This window comes from Melozone crissalis, unplaced genomic scaffold (genome assembly GCF_028551555.1).
Source record: "Melozone crissalis strain CALT ecotype California unplaced genomic scaffold, PUWL_Pcris_2 ptg000006l_1, whole genome shotgun sequence".
Taxonomy (NCBI): domain Eukaryota; kingdom Metazoa; phylum Chordata; class Aves; order Passeriformes; family Passerellidae; genus Melozone; species Melozone crissalis.
In genome coordinates, this window is record NW_026535784.1 from 17,794,140 (window position 1) to 17,819,804 (window position 25,665).

A 25,665-nucleotide genomic window follows, 5' to 3' on the forward strand; every position below is an offset into this window, starting at 1 on the left:
CAAGAAAGTGAATTATGATGGTGGGCAGAGCAGTCTGGGGAATGCAAGAGCAGGAAAGAAGCAGGGCTGCCAGCACCTTACACATGGTACTCTCAAACCTGTCTGCAGATGGCTCCACACAAATCTCTGAGTTGCTGAGGGTGGGAAGGATCTCTCCAGACCATCAAATACAACACTTTGTTGTATTACCCAAGCAGTGATTACCTGCCCAAGCAGGTAATCACTGCTGCCCTCTCTACTCCACCCTGGATCTGTCCTCACATCAGAATAAAATTGCCACTTCAACTTGATTGCTAAATGCAGCTTCTCCCATTTCCAGCTATTTCCTGCTTCACCTAGTCCTACTGAAATCACCATCTGGTACCAGCTTTCTGTCCTGGCTCCTCCATCCCCCAGAGGCACCCTGCCAGTCCCTGCTGCCACAATAATGACATTCCCCTTTTTAGAGCTAATCATGCTGCCAACCAACTGCAACAGCCTAGCAGCAGTGCTGTTCCTGTTCTAGTGGTGCTCTTACTAATGAGAATCCATAAAGCTGATCTGTCTTTATGTTGTGTAATTGAGGAAAAAAAACTTCAGATCCTCAAGGAGTTGTAGCACTCAAGTTGAATATGCCTTCTCATTTACCATTTCTTTCCATCCCCTTTCCCACAAAGCCAAACAGTCATCCAGAAAAAAATCCAAGATAAGATGCTTCTCAGAATCAGATTCTAACAGACAAAAAGAAAAATAATAAAAAATATTCATGACAAAAATAAACTGGCTAAATCAACTGTTCCTGTACTTTTCTTTTATTAAGCTAGATACATCTAAATAACCAGTGTATATTTGACTACCTGACTGAAACTTTATATTGCAGAGAACATGGGTCATCTTGTGCTTCTATAGTACTCTTAAATCAAGTAACCACTTCAAGAAAGAAAGAGCAATTCTTTCATTTATATAAGGTATTGCTATGACACGGCATAAAGACTAATCCTTCATTTATGAGGGAAAAAAACAAGATGACATGCTAAGTCTTTTCCAAATTCAATTCTCTCCCTTTAATTAGATTCTCCCCCGTGTGTAGAATGGAACAGTCTGGTAGGCAAAACCAGTGTTGTCGCAGCAAGAAGATGGAGTGCTTTATCTGCTAGCTACTTGTGAGCACAGATAACAAGACCTGTCATTGGATCTATAACTTCACAGCAATATTTGCTAAGTAAATGGTTGTAATTGTTTCTAATCCCATTGTTTAAATTAAAATGCAGAGCCCTAAAATTCTGCTTTTTAAAATTTTCATGTAAATTATTCAATCTCTAAATAAAGATCGCACCTCGGACTTATCTGCTAATTTACAAATATCCTTACTTTAATGTAAGTGCTAAGACAGGACACAAGCATAAACATCATTCTCCTTAAACAGAAACACAAACTCAGAAATTGTAACCTGAATTTCTGCAATTGAGATGACCAATGAGGCAAGAAGGACTTCTGTATTCTGCAGCTTTAATCTCAAGTGCCATTCAAAAATAACTCTCACCAAGCCTGAAGGTAAACAGTGTGTAATCAAAGCTGATGAGAAATACCTAAACTGAAGCAAAATGTCTTATGAAACAGAAAGTTAGGATAAGCTGTCTCAGTAAAAAAATGTAGCCAAAATGTTTTGTAGGACAGGCAGCCTACCCATATGCTTGAAAGGAATCAAGGGCCACAGAGTTCCCACATAAAATGACTTTTACTGATTCCAAACCAGGGATTTTTCAGCTCCACATAAATTTAACATTGATCAGTTTCTAAATCAGGAAACAGAGCCACTCAAAAGACGATCTCTTCCTTACCAGGCTTAAGGAAACCCACAAGGTCCAGGACCAGCTTTCCAAAAGAGCACTGGACCAATCCCAAGCTCTTTGATCAGGTGACACAGGCACCAAAAGCAGGAAGGACACAAAGCACAGGGCACAGCACTAGCTAGAAGTAGGTAAACTTTAACTGAGACTCTGTTATGGTTAAGGCTCCAGCATAGATGCTGCGCTGGGGAAAAAAAAATTAAACAGATTATTATCAGCAACCACCTCCCACACACCTTGTCTGTGGCCCTGCTATTTGGAGCTCGCAAACACTCCCTGTTCTGCAAAGCCCAGAAACAAGGCTGCACATTCCTGAGCACAATCTGCCTCTCCAAGAACAACTAACTGCATGCACATAAAGACATTTCAGTTTCCCTTTTTAAACTAATTTATTTTCAATTTCAGATGGGCTGGCATTATGATTTCACCTGCCACACCTTAATCTGCCCTCTGAAGCACATATTACAAATTTATGGCTAGTTATACATTAAACTTTTATCAAACACGGTTATCCAGAAATGTTTTTATCCTCAGATTACCCAGACTGGTAGCAAGAGTTTTGAGCCACCTATTTTTACTGCCTCATAGTTGAGATCTTAAAACACACTTGAAGGAGCATTCTACAGCAAAAAAATTTTTCTTTACTGTAAAGTTATACTTGATAATTGTAGCATCAAATTAGGCTCTAGAGATAAAAATTTGAAAATTAAAAAACGGAAAATAATCTATATGGAAATAAAGAATAAAAAGTGTGTTTCTATCTAAAGTATCAATATAAAGAACACATCTAATTTCATTAATTCCTAAGTGTTTGCTAATAATTTCAAATTGCTAACAGTAAGTTAGTAACCAGTTCCTTAGACCAGTGAGTAAAAATAAAAAGCCTGAGACACAGAAAAGAGCACTAGAGTGCCAGCTTTTGTACAATGAGACTGTGAGGGCTGTCAAGAAAAGCAAATTAAGATTTTGTTTGTTGAAAAGATTGTTTGTTTTCCATGTACATTAAAAACATTTTGTATCTCACCTACGTAAGGTTAGTATATATGTGCGCTTTTAACTACATCTGCTAAAGTGCCTGAAAATTGGACTACATATTCCTTGCCTTCAGTAGAGGAACAGAGCTCAGGTACATCAAACCAAAAAAGGTCTCTATATTTCCAGTCTGTTTTTTTTAATCAAAGGTTGAACTAAAATAAGGCTCATTGCACAAACATCTCAGCAAGGCTGAAAGTTCCCTGCAAAGCTACGTGTTGTCTTCAACCAAACTTCAATGGGATCAATCAGAAATATTTCTAAACATAAAACATACAATGTTTCTAAATATTTCTCAACATATAACATACTGATGCAGCCAGTGGAGCTCCCTGAGAAGGCTCTGCCCATAGTGCTCACATATAAAACAAACCACGTGCTCGAAAATGAAATCAAACTATCATATTTGCTTTATGGTTCCCCATAAACTAAGCAGATCAATCCATAATAAAGTGGAAGGAGAACACAACAGAAAAGCAGCTGCACTTACTGGCATTTATATTAATTACACTGAAGTGTGGCTGAAAGCAGATTCAGTTCCAACCAACTTGGCTGCAGAAGACATTGAACAAGTGAAACAGAACAAAGTAACGCATTACTGACCTGAACTGCAACATGGAATCTTGAGTTCTTGACATGCCAGCCAAAAACTCTGTTCTTCCTTCTTATCTACAAACTCACAGATGCCCACAAGTTACTGAATACCAAAGGAACCAGAGTTTCTGTGAAAGGGGACAAACACAATGCAAATCTGCTACCATGGTGGCTCTCCATGACCATATGCAACCCCAAGTGGAATTACAAGGAAACCTTCAGCATCTGTCTCTGACTCCCCTGTGAAGAAGAAATTGACTGTCAGGATACTGAGATAGGGCTGCTATTTAATCAGGCTAAGAAATAAATGCATAAGTGATGATAGGCATTCAGAGCACTACGCAGTCCCTAAAGAAAGCTTTTCATCTGCAGGCTCTGAGTCAGCTCTTATGTGCCAACAAGAGCTTCAGCAGGATCACTCAAGAGGAAGATGCCACACAGCTTCCTAGGAAAGGCAGAAACCAGAGAGACTTTAATGAAGACAGCAACATATGTCATTGTGTACTTCTGCAATTTCCACTCCATCAGTCATCTGCATTCCTGCCTTCTCCTCAGCTATTATGTGGAGCTCTTAAAGAAACTTAGCAGAAAAGTGTCACCTGCCCAAGCATGATCTGAGCAGTGCTACAGCTTGAATCTCATTTACACCAAGACGTCTTTGTCTGGAAAGAAAAGGTCAGGAGATACAGGGCAGGATTTTGCAGATGGAGAATTTTACTGATGCTTCTACCAAGAGCTGCACAGAGCACACACTCCTCCTCCTTGGGGTTAGGTGCCTCTTTGAGTCAGTACTTTGTTATTCTAGGAGCAGCTCCAAGCCCACAGAGCCACACCATGATACATTTTTACACCAACTCATCTTGTGCTAATGATAGCAATGTAATTGTCAGCACTGGCTGCAAGACTGGAAGTTTGGGGCTCATTCAGGGGTTTGCTGCTATTTATAATGCCACCATTCTCACATTTGTTTCTTTATCTCACTGCAGTGAAGCTAGGATTTTCCAGCAGTTTCATGAAACAACAGCTCCCTTGCAAGCTCAGTGCAATGAAAAGCACAGTTGGGCATTCCTTGGGAAGCTGACAGAGACAGAGGCAGAGCAGAAATTTGAGTGTTCCTCAAGGGAAATCAAAATCTAAGTTTATAAAATCAACCCTGCTCTTTCTGCCCTCAAGCACTTTAAATTCTTTATAAGAGCAGCTTTATCATGAAGCAGATGATCATGAAGAACTAAGACTCAAACCTCTCCCATCTGCAGTCCAGGGGAGTGCCATCTCATGAGGAATATTTCCTTTCATTGTCATCTTGATTTATGATGCTGCAGAAAAATGGCATTTCCCAAAAAAAAGTTTGCTTGGGACAAAAAAAGTCATCCTCCAGCAGAAGTTTCTGAGTCAGCTCTAATAATTATATTGCAGAATCACATCAAAAAATCATTCCATATGGACCTTAGTCTGAATCACAAATAGGTCAAAAATCCTGAAATCCACCCCTACCTGCCACAAATAAAGAGGCTGACTTTAGAGTAGGACATGTGGCACTGCTGTCTGTGGGCAGAGAGGGCTGGTCCTGGAGTTCCAGGTGCAAGCAGGTCCCTTCCTGCCCGTGAAAGCTGATGTGCCACTGCAGGACTGAACCTCCACCCCTGAACACTCCAAAGGTCAGCAGGGGCAGAAAACTACCACCCACATATTTCTCACTTCCAATGTCCCCTGAAAAAGTGGGCTTTTTTATTTATTTAAAGCAGACTTGGAAAACTCTGCATTTTTAATTTTTGTTATTATTTCTATTATTGTTGTTGTTGTTGCTCCTGTTGTTTAAGCCCTTTGGGATCACTGAATGCCAGCAGGAAGGCCCTAGAATCAAACCCTTCAAAACACTTGGTCAGATTTCAATGCCATGCAAAAGTCTATAACTAAAATAAATGAGTTGTTATGCTGTGGACAGGATATGCATGGACAAGCCCTTTAAAAAGGTTTTTTAAAGGCATACAAAACTCTTTGTGTACAGAAAAAAATTTTAATATGAAACAGAACTTGAGTCTTCCCAAACATCACAAACAGAACCATATTTTCACAAGAGGTGCTGCAGCCAATGCAGAAAAATGGAGTTTGTGACCAAGAATTAGGAAAATATAAATAAAAAAGCACAGGAGAAATTAATGAAAGAAATCTGTTTACAAAATCCAGCTTCTCAGTAGGTGGAGACTGTACATCCATCCTTAGTCTATGTTTTCACAAGAAAAATACAAAAAAGAAAGAAAACTCCAACAAAATAGCACAGGAGGGAGTGTTCAATCAGCACAAGCAGCATTAGACAGTGCCAGGGAAACGCCTAAGACTGTTTTGCTTGCTGACAATAATCAAGCGAGATCATTGTTCTCTAATTACACTTTTAAAAAGTCTAAACCTGCAGGCATCTGTTAAATTCACAGCCCTCCATTTGACAATTTAAACACCTTGCTGGTTTTTATACCTTTAGCACCTGGATAGGAAATGGACTTCCTAGCATTGGGCTTCAAATAAGTCATTTTCTATTTAAGCTGTTATGTGTTTCCACAACTGTAAACCCCTTTGTTATTCTCATAAGACCACACACTGTCTATCCAATAAGTTTATTAAATCCTTCAACAAAACAGTCAATGCCATAAATGGATGAAATGTTACCTTGCCACCTAAAAGGCAATACAACTGCTATACTCTACACAGAGCAAATTCTTCCCTTCACAGATTTATTTAGGTATATGTACAGACAGAAGGTAAAGTTAGGGACTAAAGCTAAAGGCTGCACCAAGCTCTTGATGCACAACATTAAGATTGCAACAACAGTAAACATGAAATACAATAACTGAGATGGTGTATTTTACTCATTATTTATGCAAAAAACACAAAAGCAAAGTCCTGTGTTTTACCAGCACTTCCATCAAGATCTAATCTGTTAACAGAGATTTCACTATGATCCACATTTCCAAGATACTGGGCAATTTCAATACCACTGTTGCTGGATGTCCAAAACATGTTATGTTAAGCACCAGGAAGCTACACAAATCATATAGTAACAAAACAAAAAACAAAGAAAGTTTCCTGGCTTAGAAACAGGTTAAGGAAAGGGGAAACTTAGCTTAACAAAAGCACAAAGCAGTCATGAAGTAGGTGTTTTGATATCTCTGTCCTCAGACTGAGGGAGTTCTGGTGCCAATTGATTCTGACACAAGTTTTGGCCCTGGCAGATGATGGGAGCCCCAGCCTTTCCCCAAGTAAACAATTCTACTTCTTCATGCCTAAAACTGTTCAACTAGACAACAGGCACAGCATTTCAGGCTCTTCTGGTAAGAATGTAATGCCTATCACTTCTCTCTAACCAGGAATGGATTTGATACTTTTACACTAGAGTTTCATAAACATCTGAGCTTTAAGCCTGGGCATGGGATGTGAATATCGTGTCCGGCAGTACTCCGAGAGGCCACGTTTGACAGCTAGTGCCCAGAACTAATGTCCAGTGATTCAAACACATCAGTCCAACTCTACTCCAGCACTGGAACACCAAAAATCTGTCAAAACTGTAACAATAATTTATTTCCTCCATTGTGGTATAGACAATATGCCTCAAACAAGTCTTTGGACACAGTATCTAAGCCAGCTCTTATGCACCTTTTTAATGTGTATCTTTATGTTATCTATGATTAGTCTGCAGCAGAAAGTAACCATGCTTTACTGCTGCCTAGGGTTTAGCCCTGTGGTTAGGCAAAACCCCAAATGTCAGGTTCTAAATGCAGGATCTCACCCTGCGTTTCCTCATGTCCAATGGCAAAGCCACCACACAAGTCCCTGTCCTGGCACAGCTGTCAGCTCTCACTGCACTTTACCACTTGAATCAGCCAACGCAAGTATGTGTGGAGCCAGATGCCTGAAGTGGTTGGGGATTTTAAACAAGTCTTTTAAGGAACAGAAAGAATGTTACAGAAGTGAGAGCTTATCAAGCTGGCATTGATGCCAAGAAAAGCCTTATGGGATGGAGCTCTTTTGCTACAGCAGAAGGAGGAGTGAATACAAAAGTTAACCTACCACAACTTCACCTCAGTAGCCTGAGGGATCAACAGAAGGTGCACAAGAACCAGCAGCAGACTTTTGGAGGTGGGGTGCTACCCCACAGCTCTCCAGGGAGGTCACACCAGCTCACTTCCCATTGTCTGCACTGTGGAACCACTGCAGTGTGGGTGCTGATGGAAGGAGGGAGACAATAAAATTCTAGGAGCTCCCTTTTTGTACTTCTACAGAAGACAAACTTCAGTAAGGGATAATGTAATACAATCAGGTGTTCAATTGTTACAATTGAATAGGTTACAATTCAGAGGAAAGAAACAATAATATTGAATAATATTGAACTCAAGAATATAAATAATCTGAACTGGGGATGTTAGCTGCAGTTGTAAGCAATTGAAGCTACAGTGCACAGTGACATTTTAGGTTGAGCTCAAGTAGCTTGTTAATTTGAAGGGATCTGGTATTAAAAGCTTGAGATAGATGGGAAGAGGAATAGCAGCCAACCTTAGAACTCTATAATAAATTAAGTTGGAGACCTTGAAGACAAACCACAGCACATTGCAGTAGATCTGGTCAAGTCACACAGCAAGCCACTTTTTAAAGTTCTAGAAAATACCTTTGCAGTTTAAACAGAAATCAATATACTTACCATTTGGGTACACACACAGAAGGGCTGGCATCGATTAGAATAAGTCAGCATAAATACTATTTCAGAATTTACAGGTTTAACAGCTTAACAGCCTCAGAAAGCAACAAAGCAAGAACAAAGTGAGAGGAGTGCATACGTACATGAGCTGCTCGGCCGATAGTGAGCCCCTGGGTAGCGCCTGCCCATAGTGCCCCTCAGCACATTCCCACTCTGGCAGCTGCTCCCAAAGTGCAGATCCAAGTTCTTACTGAGGGAGAAGGAAAAGAAAGTGAAGATTTAGTACAACAGCTGTATCTTTTTCATTAAAATGCTAATCATCCCTACAAATTCCAGGATAACTACATCTATAAATTATTCAGTCACGATGTCAGAGGAGATGAACTGTTGTGCTATACATGCAGCACAAATTTATTATTGGTGGTTGGCCTCCATTAATAAGCTCACATAAATTTTGAGACACAAAGAAATCTCAGGTCATACAGTAGCTTCTTTTGGTCCATTACAGAGAACAACAAACACTGCAAGAAAGCTTGCTATTGAGCTTTTAATAGAGAGAGCCAGTAGGTGAGATTTAAAAACAATGTTTGTCTTAAATTCTGTGAAGTAATCATTAAGCAATCATTTATGAACTGTTTAGTATAGAAGCAAAATTCATCCTTGCTACATTACACTGACTGCTTTGTTCTGTTCTATCCAGCAGTGTTTTCACAGGAATGCAGGCTATTAACTCATGCATCAATATTCTTGCACCATCAAAACCCTAAGCAAACAAAAGATTGCATGGCACATCTTACAGTCAGTGAGGAATAACAAATCCAAAGTCTTAATTGAAGTGTTACTGAAGTTGTCATATCACTAGTATAAAATGTTTTATTCTGAAACCAAGTCCCATTGTTTTTTTCTTTGGTGTAGGATTTTGTACCAAAATATGACTTTCAGGTCTTTTCACCTTTACCTTTTTCCTAGCTTACCTGAATAGCCTTCATATTCCCAAATGTCTACCAATATATATTGAATGTTAATTGCATCATTTGTTAAAATACATTCCCTCTTATTTCATTTACTTCCTTGCTGGAAACACCAGGAAAGGCAGCCAATTCTGAGGAGTGTTTTACCTTATTCATTAAGGATTTTTAATGTCTCAGGCTGCAGCTACAAGCACAAACTTGTTCTATCCAGGAAATAAAGAGGAATATCAGGACACAGACAAAATAGCACTGCACTGAAACTGGGAGATCTCCCCAAATCTTCAGATATGTCAGTTCCCTTACTGATCACAATGCTACCTTATTCCTGAATTAGATAAGCCTTTAATATATACTGGCATCCATGCAATTCCCTGGTGAGCTGGTCTGGGAGCCAACACAGCTGAAAACCCCATATACAGACACATTTTCAGTCAGATTAGGCTCCTGAAATGGGTGATGGTGGTTGCACAAGTATTGGTAGCTAGTGAGAGCAAGTGGAAAGAATAGGACCATGGCAGCCTGAGCTAAAAATGATTTTAAATGCAATGGCATAACATTGCTACAGCCTTTGTAGATTACCTCTGAATAGACACCTGTAAGGCTGCACACCTGACAGTCCAAACAACAGGTAAAGATCTCCACTGCTTTCCAAATCAGAGCTGACAAAGCATGTCCTGTTCAGCTCCCCTCAATGGGGAAAATTCAGTGAATCAACGAGACAGTACTCTTTAGCCACTAAAATAATTCTGGCTGTTAAGAAGAAAAGGAAGTGGTATGCAGTAAAATTAACATTCATTCAAAAAACCCTGCATTTCTTATGCAGGACAATAAGGGACAACTCCTTGCCATGGGTCAAACAGATCTTTACAAGTTTTTTTGATGGCTTACTAGCTCAACTCATTGGAAAGTTGTGCAAGGAACAAACCTGCAGATGGTTGCTTCCCCTTTCCTATTTTATAGGAATAAAACTAAAAATACATATTTATTAGGTGAAAAAAATTAAGTCTCTCCTCACCCTACATGGACCAAATTTGTAACAAAATACAACAGAACAGTCTTCAGCTGTGCAAGGATTAGAAAAGAAAATTACTGAGTGGAAAGCAGACTGTAACAAAAAGAGAGTATTTACCATTCTTTTCTATAGCTTGTGAAAGAGTTTGATCAGAATGTATGGAGCTGCAAGATTATTCATTTGTTATAAATGCATTGTTGTCTTTCTAAAAGGTATACACTTTCCCTAAGCAACCTCACTAAATTATATCAAATGTCTACAGTTGAGACAGGCTTCTCCTTCAGTACCTAGCACCACACCATTGAAGGGGGCCTTTGCACCATATCACAAGAAAAAAGCCTAACAAATAAAAATTCAGACTCCCAAACCTTACAATCATGCTCTCAAACAGCTGAAATAAAGTACAGTACGGTCTTCCTAAAGTAGTGTGCCCACTCTGGGAGCAAACCACTCTTTGTAGAGGTCAGGACACAAAAGGTTTGACCATTTTTAAATATCACATTTAAAAACTCCATAAATCTCAGAGGAAAAGACAACATAAAGATAGATTCTCATTAGAGCAAAGGCTTCATCAGTTACTACATAAAATGTGAACTTCAAAGATTTACAAGGTGGATTAAAGCCAACTATCAAAAGCCAATTAGGAAGCAGGGATCAGACAGCAAGTGAAGTTAAACTGCTCCACAAAATAATAGTGGTATTGGGTTCTAGGTACCAGAGAGGACATGCAGAGATCAAGACAAATGAAAATGGTGCTTGGGTTTGGTTTGGGGGTTTTTCTGTGCTGTTGTTTGCTGGTTTTTGTTTCGTTTAGTTTTGTTTTTCCTTAAGAACCATCTTTTGTGGCTCAGACTACCCAAAGCAACCTCCCCTTTCTTTAAACGCATCCATTCACAGAGGTAAACCTTGGGGGAACTTCTGCTCTTCAGCAAGCTCAGGGAAGTCTTACAGGAATGTGACCAACCTTGTTGGTACCCAAATGCCACAGCTAAACCATCTGAAAACTAGCCCTTGTTTTCTATATATGCATCCATGAGACTGATAAACAAAATGGAAGGAGTACTCAAATGTTGCTTTTGAAAAATCCCCATATCATGCATGTACAGGTTTGGATTTGGTTTTATTTTTAACTGTACACAACTTAGATACCCAGAACTCCACATAAACCTGAGTTAAACTTGAATGTACCTGATAAGTCAGATCAAGTCTTCATATTACTTTTTAACCTGTTGGTTCACATTTGTTTTGTAACAAATGTGTTTCTGAACAGCTTTCTGTGGTTTTTTGCTGCTTATTATGCTGCAAAATTGCTTTAAAATGTTCTAGGATGATTTTTCCGTCTTTATAGTTGAATTTAAAACTACATAGACACAAATGGACATATAGCCTTATAGCTTCTCTTCAAGAAAGAGCTATTTGATATAGCTCTGCCTAAAGTTTTGGGATTTTTTTAAATTATCCTTCCTGATAATCTTCACTAATTCCTTTCAGGTGGCCATCCCCACTCTGCAGCAGTTACAGAAAACCATGGAAACAAAACCTGAGCACCAGCAGTGCATACCTGCCACCCAGGGAGCACCTGAAAGCACTTCACCTCAGGCCAAGACCCTTTTAGGAGCTGTGGTGACAGAGCTACCAGCTACTCATCATCACACATAATTTGGACACACATCATCTTGGAAAGATGCCATCACTTTCAACTGAGACTATCATCTTCCTAAGCCATTTTCTTTACAGAGCTTTTCTTGCAACTCTTCCACATTTCTCAGGTTTTATGCCTGCTACATAAAAGTTTCATTTAACTTGTATTCATGTTTTGATATAAAGAAAAAAAACCCCAAAAGACAAACTAAATTCTGGTAGTCTGTGAGTTGTTTTTTTCCAATGAGTGAGTCAAACCAAGAGTTCTGCCTATACAGCTGGCACACAGAATCCAGTTTACCTGAATTCCCTTTTGTTTCAGAAAAAAAAAAAAAAACACATTGTCCAATCTCCATACTATTGATGGCCATTAAAGCTATGTTGTGTTTCACCCAAATTTATATTTTCACACATGCTGCTGCTTATGAGGTCAGCTGACTCCTTGACCTTTCCTGGTTTTCTAGAAGCAACATCTGCTATAAACGCATTTGTGTCCAAACATAAATATAGGTACACTCATATTGGCTGCCCTAATCTCATACAACAGATTGTTATACAACCTACCCTCACAAACCCAAGAAAAAGCATATGAAAAAAGGAGATGACTGCAAACGAGCTACAGAAGTCATCCAAGTGTGACTGACTACATCGCTCAACACTGGCAAGGAACAGCTGCACACAGTGTGGGGAAAGAAAAGGTTACTGCATGATGTTTCTCAGGGGACAGCTACTCAAGAAATCACACTCCAGCACTCTCTGTGTGATATTCTGACAAACAACACAATCCTACCTTCCAAGTCTTGCTTTGGATACCAGGAAATAGGTCTGCTAAGGAATGGGTAAGAGGAATGCTGTGCCTTGTTTTAAAAGCACACACAGGCCACAGGTCCTATACAAAACAGATCCTTACAGCAAAGGGTTCAGACACTGAAAAAGGTTAATCTCGGAGGGGAAAAAAATTAAAAATCAGTCTGTAAGACTTGTGGATGGCTCATTTTAAGAAATCACAATTCAATACACACACACAGATTTTGTGTACATATTTGCATATCTAATGCAAATTTTTTGTTTTTCACTTTGTCTGCATTCAAAGTAATGACTGGCAGCATTACCTGTTGAACAACAGTACCACAACAATTCCAAAAAGCAAGCAAAGTGCCAGCCAGGCCATTAGGAAGTTGTGCTCCTGATTTCTGGAGACAGTTACAGAGAGTGCACGTTCATTTTCTGTACTAGGAACAGCTATTGGACATGGATCTCACATATCAAACTGCCTCTTGGAGAAAGCACAATGCTATCTACTAGCCACATCTCTTGTATCATTGCATGTTTGACCTTTTTGGAGGTCATCAACAATTCCTACCATTAGTTTCATTTAATAACTATCAATAGGTTTTAAAAATAGGTATTTTCATTCCAAGTCTTCATTTACCTAAGAGTCCTCATCCATGCTTCCAGTTCTGCCTGGCAGTGCTCACACCAAGGAGGTTATACTGTCCTCCCCACCTGCCTTTGCTGAGGCAGAGCCACCCTGCTTCCCAAACACTCCCTCCCCCATCACCTTTGCTGGCTGGCACAGGATTAAAGTGTCCCAGGATCCGGAAAGACAAGAACAGTCCCACAGACAAGAGGACGTCCTGCCTGCACTCCAGCCCTGCTGCAGTTCCTGCGGTTTTACCACACTTGGACCTGACCTGCTCAGATATCTGGGAAGTCCTGCCCTGCCCAAAAAGTCTGGCAACTCCATCCTTTCTCCTTCCAACAAATTCTCAGTACTGAAATTCTTGTTGCATGCAGACATTCTTGTTTGCATTTCTCTGTCCTGTCCACTTTCCAGCTGCCTTTGTGCTTCTAACTCCTCCCCTAACAAGCTTTGATTTGGATGCTTTCCTTCTTTCTCCATAACTGAGAAGTCCTTCTTGAGGGCTTTTCTTTTTCTTGGTCATCCTTTCCAGGTACTGTGCCACCCACCTGTTTAACTCAGGTTCCCATTGACCATGTAGGAATGGATGCTATTATTTCCCACTCTGTTCTGGAGGGCATCATCACTGTCAATCACTTGAACGAACTTCCTAATGTTTAAGGCTTTATGATACAGACCCTAACTCATAAAAAGCATGTTTTTCTGAAATTTAGCCTTTCAGTACTTCTGCAGGCAGATCACACAGAGCAAGCTGAATTCAAAACATTCATGGTCCCCCGACAGACAACACATACTTTCTCAGTAGAGAACACATGCTTTTTACATTTATTCTACATTATCTTAATGCAGATTTAGTTCACTAAACAGTAACAGAAAACATCAGGGCATTCTGTGCATAACTACATATACATTTTAACACAAAGGAAAGGACTGTCTTGGGCACTTGCAAGTTTGTTAAAAATACAGTTAACCTCTTCACTCAGTGCAGCTATCTGAACTGGTATCAGTTAGCGATCTCAATTTTATTTGCTCATTGGTAAGGATTTGTTCAGTTAGAAGTAATGTTGCCCATTGAAAAGAAGAACTGCAGTGCTCTGAGCCTCTGGGGCTGCAGCAGGTTGGGCTGTGTGCCACAAGGAAGCCTGGCAAGCTAAGGAGCTGTGGGAGTGCAAAGGCATTACACAATCAAAGCAGTCATCACTGGAAACACAAATCTCCCCATAAAGCCTGAACCAAGAGGGCAATATTTCAGACATATAGTCTGAACCTCATTTATACCAAGATCCATGAAAAGTATTTTTGAAAGCTGACTGTTTGGTAAAAACAGTATTTCTGAATGGGAAGGTACTTCTTTCTTCTGCAGTTAGACATGCCACTGTGCTCTTGCTTTCTGTGAGAAGCTTTCCAAGCACAGCTAGGTTTTCCATTGTAGCATTTCACCACTACTCCACAGGTCACCTCCATCCATGAGGACTGTACCAAGTAAAACTCTGGTAAGGATCACATCAGCAAAAGCCCAAAAGAGTGCTGCTGCATTTCAGAAACTTGGAAAGGCAATAGTGATGGAAAAAACTTCCTGCCTCTATCAGCAAAGAGAGCAGTCTCTCCACAGGGCTCTGCCAGCACAACTACTTGTATAGCAGAGACCAAGACACATGCTTAGCCCAGGTCATCCAGCTAACAGCACTTGCTTTATGGGCAGATAGTTCCAGACTTCTCATATACCTTATTTCAGAAGATGAGAAACCCTGATGGCTTGCCAGGTACTGGGAAATACATCCCCAGCCTGGTAAATTCCTGTGAGAAGGAAGGGAAAGCCATGGCATCAGATGCTGCTGGGGAGCATGACAGCAGATAATCTCTCCACACACAGCCTCAGCTGGAGTCACAGGGCTCTGTGGCTGTGGGCCTCCCTCCCTCTCCCAGACCCACAGAGAACCTTGTGGGTACATCACAGGAGGCTGCACAGAACACTGATATTCAGCACAGGTGTCTGCATCAACAGATAGCATTACTGACACCACAGAGGAGCAGCACTGCTGTGAAACACCTCTGCAGAGTACAGCTTTTTCCCACATGAGGTGGCAGAGCAAGTCACAGTATAGCTACTCTGCAAGAATGGATACACCAAGAACTGTGGCTGGAGGACTAGAAGAACTGGACTGCCACTGTTCATGAATATCATGACAAACAATGGAAGTGCTGCATAGAAATACAGGCACCTCCAGTCTCTGTGCTAAAACCCCAGTGTTTAAGATGTGAGACAAGAAAGGCTCAGAAGGAGTGCCCCCACCCTAGAGGATCCCAGGACATGGAGCAGGTTACTCACTCTTCCCAGTTCCTTGTGGAAAGCCTGTTCAAGAGCACCAAGTTCTGGAGCACCAGCACCCTCTGAGGTCGCTGCAGAAATCAGACAAGCTGCAAAACAAAACCAAATCATGTATTTTAATTTATGAAGAGTCAAGAGGCACTAATGAAAAGTACTGAGCTTGCAAAGGTGCAGGATACCAGAAGAGGCAGCAGGAGCCTGGGAATCAGAGGAGCACTGACAAATGACTGAGTAACCCAAGCAGCCACCTTCAGTTTACATCCCTAAAGCCATCCACGTTCCACAATGTGCCCACAGGAGAAGTAAAAGCAGAACAGAGGATCCAGGCACCCCAGGGCAGGGATCCTCCCAAACCTAGCAGGGGTCACTACCTGCTGCCAGACCATGGCAGCTCAGGTATGTAAGGGACACATTGCAAAGACACTTTAAATTCTCTCTCTCCACACTGTAACACAGAGCTGCAGTTTTTCCCTGCACAAACACCAAATATCATGAAGAAAATTAATCCAGATGATAGATATGAGCCCAAGTCATGAAAAAGCAGCAAGAAGTGCTCAGTAAACAATGAGTTCATAAAAAAACATGTTTTCAATAATGATTGCATTCAGTAGGCATCAAGTATATAATTATTTTTGCAATGTCTGTACACTGCATCACAGTCATTTCACCCCTGGCAAGTGGTTACATTAATGCAGTGGCATTTGGTACTGAAAAATATACATGTATTTCACCAATACATAATATATATACAATACCAAAATATATATAAAACCTCCCACAATGAGGTTATCCTCCCATCAAAAGATCCTCCAACAGCAGCAAGATATCTGTCAGTCAAACTATGTTCAAGGATTCAGGGTGGTGTTTAACTTTCTGTTTGCTCCCCCATGCAGAGAAAATAAATATGCAAGACCAAAGATACAAATCTCATCTGCAATAGAGCTTATATAATATTTTTTTCTTTATTAAAGCAAAAGTCAGGCTAAATCAAGCCAAATTATATTCCATTTTAAAGAGAGGTTTATATTTTTCTTTGTTCTAACAAATCCAAGAATTATAAATCCTAGAAAGCGCTGAGACAAAACAGATCATCTAAGAGCGCTAAGTACATTCTTGCTAAAAAAATATATTTGTCCTTTGAACCTTGGAAATAAAGCGGTAGATAAAAAGTAATTTTAAAACCAAGCCCACTGCATTTTCAATAATAAATTTTAATTTAAAAAAAGTTCTTCAGGAAGAAAACATATCAATGCTCATTAAACTAATACTCTAACCCAATTTAGCACATTTGTGCACTTCTGTATCAGATTATCAGATTTCAGTATTCAAGAGAGAGGAAAAAAAAGAGGGAGAGAAAGAAAACACACATATTTTTAACACCTTCCTACCAGGAAAGCCAAGAAACCAGCAAGCTCCTGCTGAGATACATGGGTTTATAGAAACAAAACTTTCTGGGTCAAGTGCTGAGACCCCAAACTTCTTCACAGGCTGAACATACATGGCAGCTTTTCCAAATAATTTAAAAGAATTTCTTCCCAACATAAACAAAAAGATGCATCTGTCTGTTGTGGCATTGCCATTTTTAAAATTTATTGTTTTCATCCTATATATCAAACTTGTTCTAAACCATGCCTAGAGTAACTGCAACTGAAACAGTAATCAATTCAATAAGCTCCAAGATTATTTTATTATCTCAAACTCAAAGTCTTTTTCTCCTGAAAGGAGACAGTTTTTTGACACAAACTAAGATAAGGTCAGCTTCCAGATCTGAGATCAGAGGAAAGCCTGAAATACAAAATACAGCTCTCAAAGGTAGGAATGACCAGCCTCTTCAACAAAACAGCAAACAGAAAATTGCAAAACAAAGTTTCATCAGCAGATATTTGACCTCTGACCAAACAGGATCTTAACACTGATGGCATAAATTCCTGAAACTGTGCTGCCACACAGCCAACATTTTCTATTTCCCAGTTGAGAATCCACCACCCTGAGTATTTTTCCTTTCCTCTGAATCCTGCTGAAAATGTCCACTTCTCCACCCACATTTTTACCACATTGCCTGCCTTGAAAATTGGCAGACTTGAAAATGAAGACAGGAATCTTTTTTCATCCTGTTTAAAAATCCTCATATTTCAAGAAAGGCTCAGACAGCCAACAGTGGAGCCAGCTCAGCCTCCCAGACCTATGCAAGCAGCAATAACTCATTTAGGGCTTTATTAAAAGCAGCAAATTGAAAGGCAATAACATGCAGGCACTGATACCCTTAGTAGAGAAATAATGAGCAAATGTCTAACACCCACAGATGACAAAACAGTAAAATAACACTACCATTACTGAAATAAATAACGGATTGGTTGAGGCAATAATAGGTGCAAGTTTAAGAAGTTAAATTGTCCTTATTTTCTTCTTTTGCAAAAATGTGGTGATGTGAGCACAAATATGTGAGCCACACGTATTTTAAAATGGGATTTTTGGGTTCTTGGATTTCCATAGGACACAGACCTGCAATCCTGTCTTCACCTAGCCTAAGAAAGAAGTTATGCCACAGAAGCCAGTGTGAAACATGATCTTGAGCACATTACAGAATTTCAGCTAGAAATAATAAAACCAAACAGAAAACACCAGTCAGCATAGAAAAAAATTGGGAATTATTGCTCTTCCTGAGAAGCTAGAGCAAAAACATACTTTTGTACATATCTCAAAACAGAGACAGACTTCTGATAGACTCCCCATGGATTTGTAACATTTAAACTCGGGCCAAATCTACTTTCTTGAGGTTTAGCAGGAATTTACCAATCTAGGGATCACTGCAGCTTTTTCCTTCTTCCCCACTGCAGCTTGTGCCTGGTGGCTTCCTGCTAACAGCTGAGAAGGTAGCTGGTTTTACAGCTCTCCTTTCCTATTCCTTGTTATTGGTAAGGGACTTGAAAATTCAGGTTAATACAAAAGAGGCAGGCCTCCAACCACCAAATTTCAGCTGGAGTCATTCAGTACCAAAATCAGTTCTATACTTTAGAAACTCTTTCTCCTGAAGCACACACACTAGATTAATGGTGGGTCGTTCAGCAATAGCATTGTATTTTTATTTTGTCCTTATACAATAAAATAACCTGCACCAGCAAGATCTTCAGATGTGTCTGTTGACATTGAATGAGGAACTCTGATTTAAATCCACCTACATCTAAAAACTGACACAAAAAAACTCAAAAATATTCATCAGCTCTTCTTCTCTGCCTAATAGGCAACTGCTTCTCAGATGGGCTGCAGAAAAGAGCAGCCAGACTGGAGCTGGGGGTGGCATTTCTGTCCAGGGAGAGCAGCAGATAGTCTTCCACTTCTTCACATTGAAAGCTCATTCTATATGAAAATAAATCCATCTATTTGAATCAGGGAACACAAAGTCTAAGAATTCTATCACTCTGGAGCACCCCTCCTGCATCCATTACAGTAATGGCTATATATTGCTACTGGACTGCAAACCTGCTTGTTGGGCAGGATGAAAGAGGGCAAAAGTCAGTAGGAATCCAGTTGCTGTGGGAAAAATAAGTACAGACTTCACAATTCCTGCACTTTTAGGCTGGAAGCACAGTTATGAATTCATGTGTGAGACTGAGGCTATTACATGTGTACAGAATTCATCATACAGAGCTGAATGAACTGGTATCAGAACAAAACTCATGACAGTTTTCATATTGCAGCTTCCTCTGGGCATGCACAGACATTGCAGACATGCCACATTCACATTATCAGAGCTCTGCCTTAAATTGTCTTTTAAACAGCAATCCCAGGATCCTACATACCCCTGCATTAAAATTCACCTCTTCTTCCAACTTCTTAATAGAATAAAGAAGTCATCCAATGTAACATCAATAATTAATAAGTACAGCACGGCCATCTATTTTAGGAATATATTTTTCTCTTTCCTTCTAAAAAGTACATTAACAGTGTTAACTTCAGTCCATCAGACAGCCTCCCAGTAAGCCTCATGCAACCACCCCAAGAACCTGGGCTGCTGGGGCTTGTTTCCAAAAGGACAGAAGAAGAACTTCATTTTTTATCAGGCTTCTAGGGGTCTTAGTCTGGAAATAGCATAAAAACAAACAAACAAACCCAACAAAACAGCCTGACAACCATGGGGGGCTCACATAACATAATGATGGCTAAAAAACTCATTGCAGATGGGATGGAGAAGGCTGCTATCACACCCCAAGAATTCCCTGACACTTTCTGCATCCTACCTTCTTTGGCAGTAGTTTTTGCCAAATCCACAGAAAGAAGCATCAAACACATTAATTCACTTACTCCCTAGGGGGCCAAAAGGAAAACTGCATCACTTAGATGGTTTTACCTTCCCAGATTTTTGAAGGTCAGGAAGAAGTGTTTCTTTCACAACTAGTGGATAAAACACTGAAATGCACATGGCACTGTTTTATTTATGAACCCTGACAAGTCTAGTGAAACTGAAGAGATTTGGTGCCACTATAGGCAGGAGGGGTCCCTCTCCTCCCCTTCCAGGTTAAAAGCATATTCTGGACACCCTCCTGGAAAGGGCAGGTGGAGGCCTGGGGTCCTCCTGGGACACAGCAAAGTGTCCTTTGCTCCCTGCTCCCCACAATGAAGACTGACCAGGGATCACTGCAGAGAAGACTATGAGGAGGGAAAGTCTCAATATTTATGAAGGATGCTCAGGTCTCCTCCCTTCATTTCAGTGATTCTTTTATTTAAAAATATCCAAAGCAGATATTGAAATGTGGTTTTTGTTCTTCCTTTTAAGGTTTTGATCAGAAGGTGGCACGTGTGGGTGGGACTAAAATATTTATGTCACTCTGGCCCAAAACTGTATTTTCATTTTAGCAAATCCTCCTCACCATTGCCCTCAAAACACTTATGCAGACCTTCACATTGCCAGTCACTGGTCCCAAACACCAGGGTATTACTTCAGTTCTCTGGCTGCATGACTTACTGCTTTTCTCAAGTCTTATTGTTTGCTGAACTGTACTGCACAGACACCAAAGCAGAAGAAAGCAAAGCACTGGGTGACGCTGAAGCAGAATTCATCTTCAGCCTTGGCTGACGCCTCCCAGTGCACAGCGCTGGCTTCAGCTCACATGGTCCTGTCACATTGTGCACTTCAAAGCCCACTTTGAATTGTGTTCTGCCACTACAGTTACACACAAATCATTAGCTCACCATTACAAACTTTCATGGGAATACCCTACACTTACAGCCTGAGAGAATTGGTATTTTCACTAGTGACTAATTCAGCTTCCTCAGGGTGAGCCAGAGAGCCAGGACGAGGAGCTGCTCCAGAGAGACATGTGCTGCTCTGGTGTGAGGTCTCAGCACACACCTATCCCATGTGCAGAAGCCATTGGAATAGGGACAGCTTAGAAACATCCAGAACACAGCTCCAGCACCTCAGGGCCCTGCCTGAAGCAGGTTTGCAACGTGCTGAGAATCATCCCAGCAGCACAACAAAGCCTTTGTATCCCCCTTTCTGTCCCTAAGCCCAGTCCTCTCCAGCTTTCAGTATCACTGCAACCATGACTCCCAACAAGAAGCAGACAATTCCTGCTAGTGCAGAGCTGTCTGAGCAAACACCTGGGCTGAGGCTCACAGTGCTCAGGATGTTATGCCAAAAGCCCAGCACAATCAACATGGGTACTTTATCCTTCAACAGCAACTCTTCAATCAAGTACCACTGCAGCACGTTTTCCCCACAGCAATCAAGCCATATTTCCTGTTTCCTCATCTGCCCTGACCCAAATTTTAGAGCTCACAAAAGCCCAACACACAATGTGATGATAGCACTTCTGCAGCAAAACAAGTATGCTTTGAAAATCCTTAAGCAGCTGAGTTAAAAAAAAATTTAAAAACCTTAAAAGTGGAAATAAAAACTTGAATCAATATTTGAAAACAAAACAGTCTGGAATTTCTCTCCAAAAATCTTATTCTTAGCACAAGGGGGTGCAGCACAACTAGCTGAACAATTTTCACATATATTTTAGGAATAACTTTCACGCAGGCATCATATTTTGAAGAAGGAATTGAAAGCTAATATACATGACAGAGACCAACCATGAGGGTTAGAATCAACTGAAGATGCTTTTCCATAAGCTGGCTAGGGAGAAAAACATCTCAGAGTGATATGACTTAGCAGACACACCATAGTTGAGACCAGGTTTTATCTGTCACTTACAGACCTGTGGGTGATGAGTATTCAGGTCACACACACACCTCTTCTGCAGCAGCCCACAGCACAACTATTCATGTGACAAACACCCACGGCACAGTAGAAGCTAGAGGCAATGAATAATGCAGGAGATCCAGTCACTACCACACCACATACCCATGGGACATGGAGGCAGCATTTTAACTTAAGTCATCCTTCCCCCTCCAGGGTGCAAGAACGCCCCTCAGTAATTCTCTCTCCACCTCAGGTTCTGCATATGCATTAACAAGTCAAACCCAGCAAACCAGGACAAGTAGTTACAGAAGAAATAGGGACACAGAAATGCAATGCACCCTCTCACAAGATCACATTAAAATATTACATCACCTGCTCAGCTCAAGAGCTCCACAAACCAGGAACAGTTTCCCCAAAAAGGTAGTCCTTTGTTGACACTTCCCAAGAGATGTACTTTCTCACCATTAAGACAATAATTTCTCAAAGCATTAGCTAAACTAAGATAAATTAAAACAGAGCCACACTCAGCCTTCCCTTATAACTGTGCCTGAATGAAGACAGGTTATTAAATGCACACTGCAAAGCTGAAAGAAAATCTGAATTTGCAAGTCACCTCCTTAAAAAGGCATTATCACCTATGCTTTAGGCACAAACTCTCCCAGTAAGTCACATAAGTTATTAATTCCTATTCTGAATATTATTACCACTGTATACTTCTCCACAACCCTTCCTGATATTCTTCAGTACTTTGCACAGCTTATGCTGCACAGCACAAAGTGCTCCATCTTAGAGCACCCTTGAGACCCACCACAGCAGGGCAAGGCACAGAGATAACAGATATCATGGCACAAGGCACTTGGCAGTGCCAGCTTGGCTTCTCTGGCACAATCTGCCTCTCAGTATTCTGCTTACTCAGCCACTCTGCCAGCATGCCTGGCCCTCACACAGCTTCTGCCTGAGCCTGGGCACTCATTTAATTTGCAGATTTGATATGCCATTGGAAGGGCACATCTCTGTCTCACATCTGTGTTGTTACATGCCATTTCTTTGACATTATTTTCACGTACCCAAGAAAATCTGCATAGGAAAGCTGATGCAGCAAGAGTGCACACTGCATTCATTAATGCCCATGCACAAAATGACTGCACTAAAAAGAAAAAAGAGAGAGAATAAAGGCTCATGTCTCTCTCCAGTTTTAGTCATAATCAACTTTTACGATGCTGTTACAAGACCTCATAATCTCAGCTTCAAAGCTAGCTAAAAGTCAATGAAGAATTTGTAGCTTCAACAACATGTACTAACAGAACTATCATACTGATTCTGCACACCAGGGCAACATATTCCAAACCTTTTGGCCTGTATGCACTCAGTTGTAAAAAGGAATCATCTCATCTTCCTTACAAACCTCTCTGTCACTCTGGTTAGCCGTGGGACAAAATTTAAAAAAATATTACAACCCTTTTTGCCCCAAAATTTAAAAAAATATTACAGCACTTTTTTTTTTTTTTTACAGACCTTATGCAAGCCTTTGAAAGGTTTGGAATAGACCACTGCATACATACCTATAGAACAGGTTTGATAGAACTAAGGCAGAAACACTATTATAAGTAGCTATCTCCATCACCTCAAATATAACAGCTGTTGGGGTCTGGGGGCTTTTGGGTTGGCTTTTTGTTTGATTCATTTGTTTTTTTAACAAAACAGGATCAGACAGTACTTGGAATTATTTCTTGCTCAGAAGAACTGGTGGTTAACAAAAAATCTTGGGTTAGCATTTTCCTTTATTAATCATCATTGCTGGTGAACTGACTCATTATCTAGGGTTGATGTCTTAAGGAAGTAAAAATATTTTATCAGTTGTTTTTTTCACTTAACACTACAGTTCCAGTGTTATGCAGTATTTTCTCAATTCCCTACCTCTGATAGCGAGCCCTATTAATGATGCAATCACCTGATGAAAAGAGTGAGATCAATTTTCCAATCATCTTCAAAAAACATGCTCACATTTTTCCTACTGTCTTAAAAACTCCTCTGAGCCTAAAATCTCTTATCTAATACATTTACTTCTACTGTTTTACTGTCTTTTATTTTAAACCAACTTGAGGCCTCTGACAGAAGAGATACTCCAGTTTCTCTTGAGAAAATGATAATTAATTATTCTAGAAAAAACAGGAAAAAATACTTTTTCCAGGGAAGAGAAATTGGGAAGATAGAAGACACAAACTTACCATCTGCAGAAAGATCCAGAGAACCACTACTCAAAGAAAAATCTCAAAGAATGGCTGTCACATGACAAGAAATTTGGCACTCACATGCCAGAGAAGCAGGCCTTGTATCCTACATTTGCTTCCTGCGTGGACCAATGAGTTCCCACTCTTCTCAATATAACTCAAACTGCAGAACAGCATTAACTGTGCTTTTACTAAAAGTAGTACCAAGTTTTCCTTTACCATCCTACTGGCTTCAAGAGTTTATTCCTCTAAGCGGAGCCATATTCTACCCTGAAACACACAAGCATACTCTTAATTTATTTGAAAAAAAATCTTTTCCAACAATTGCAGACAAATCATCAGATCCAAACAACCACATGGTCTAAGACTGCAGTCAGTAATTCTACTTTTAAAAAAAAGGCATTTCTCAGTAACAACTTCTGCTCATGTATGATGACACCTCCAAGAGCTACAATGCATGCTCACGTCTGATGTGGCATTTCCTCCTAAAATAAAAAATAAGGAATCCAATATTGATTAGGAAGCTTTCCCAAAAGACCACCACTTTAGAAGAAGTTTATTTAACAGAAGAGCAACAGTAATACTGCTTTGCTACAACAGTAATACTATATTGCTTTTTCCAAAATACGTTCATTTATGTTCTTTTCAAAGTCTCCACTCCAAGGTTTTAAGACCTAGATTTTTATTACCAAGTGTTGTGCTTCTGTTTATTTTTAAAATAAGCTTATTTACAAAATACATGAGAAGCATCTATGCCTGTATTAAATCAACAAGGTTTAAAATTTATTTCCTCCTGAATTGAAAGGAAATTTTCCTACAGGACATCTGACACACTTAATTAAGCAGCTAAATGGTTATATTTAGCATCATGTCAATACTAAAAAGTCAAACCACAGAAATTAAGATTTCACTTCAATATTGCAGAATCTTCAGTAAAATAGCCTGTACATTGCTAAACCACTTTCATTAAGACAAGAATGCCATCTCAGAGCACACCTGATCTAAGCAGCTGTTACCAGATGCTCCAAAAGGAAGCAATAAAATTCCCTAATAATTCCTAACTAATAATATTGCCTTGCTCTATCTCACTTAGATCCCTATCATTTCTAGCTATTAATTAAAACCTCCTGTCATCTCTTTTTTTTTACCTAAGGCCTCTGTTGGATTTTCGGCTGTTTAGATGGTTTGGGAAGGCTCGAGATGGCTTTGGGCAGCTCGCGCTTTAAAGGACAAGAAGGGACTTCAGATCTTTTTTCGGTCTCGGTGTTTATTAAATGCTTATCTAAAAGATTTTTTCTTGGTTTGACAGAGTTTTGTTCAGCAGTCAGTTATGGGCACACACTGAGAGCTTTTGGGGCGGCTACTTATCTTTATACTCGGAGTTACATATACAATATTTATCATTTTTCTCTAATACTCTCTACTTTTATTAACTAGTGCACTTTTAGTAAGGTCTAATCTCAAAGTGCTAACATCACTACAGAAGATGGAGGCTAAGAGGAAGAAGAAGAAGGAGAAGGGCACGCTCCAATTCTTCTATCTTACTTCTCTAGACTCTCTTGTACAGAAATTTTAAACTCTGTATCTTACACTTTAACTTATCTCTTCACTATTCACTCTAGTGAAATCTTCTTATCTTCATACTGATGTCGTCTCTTCTGTGGGATCAAAGTCTAGCTACTAGACATTTCTGGCAACATTCTAGGACTCTCGAGCCCCCCAGGGGTGG

General features: G+C 40.1%; 1 protein-coding gene across 1 annotated transcript in view; it reads right to left on the reverse strand.

Moving 5' to 3' along the window:
• APBB2 (amyloid beta precursor protein binding family B member 2) overlaps window positions 1-25,665 on the reverse strand; it is a 160,410-nt gene that overhangs the window by 90,068 nt on the left and 44,677 nt on the right. The window contains exons 2-3 of the mRNA XM_054294609.1: window positions 15,519-15,607; window positions 8,286-8,392 (exon numbers count right to left, since the gene is read on the reverse strand). Of these exons, the coding sequence (XP_054150584.1) occupies window positions 8,286-8,331 (46 nt within the window). The 5' untranslated portion in view covers window positions 8,332-8,392; window positions 15,519-15,607. The remainder of the gene's footprint in view (window positions 1-8,285; window positions 8,393-15,518; window positions 15,608-25,665) is intronic.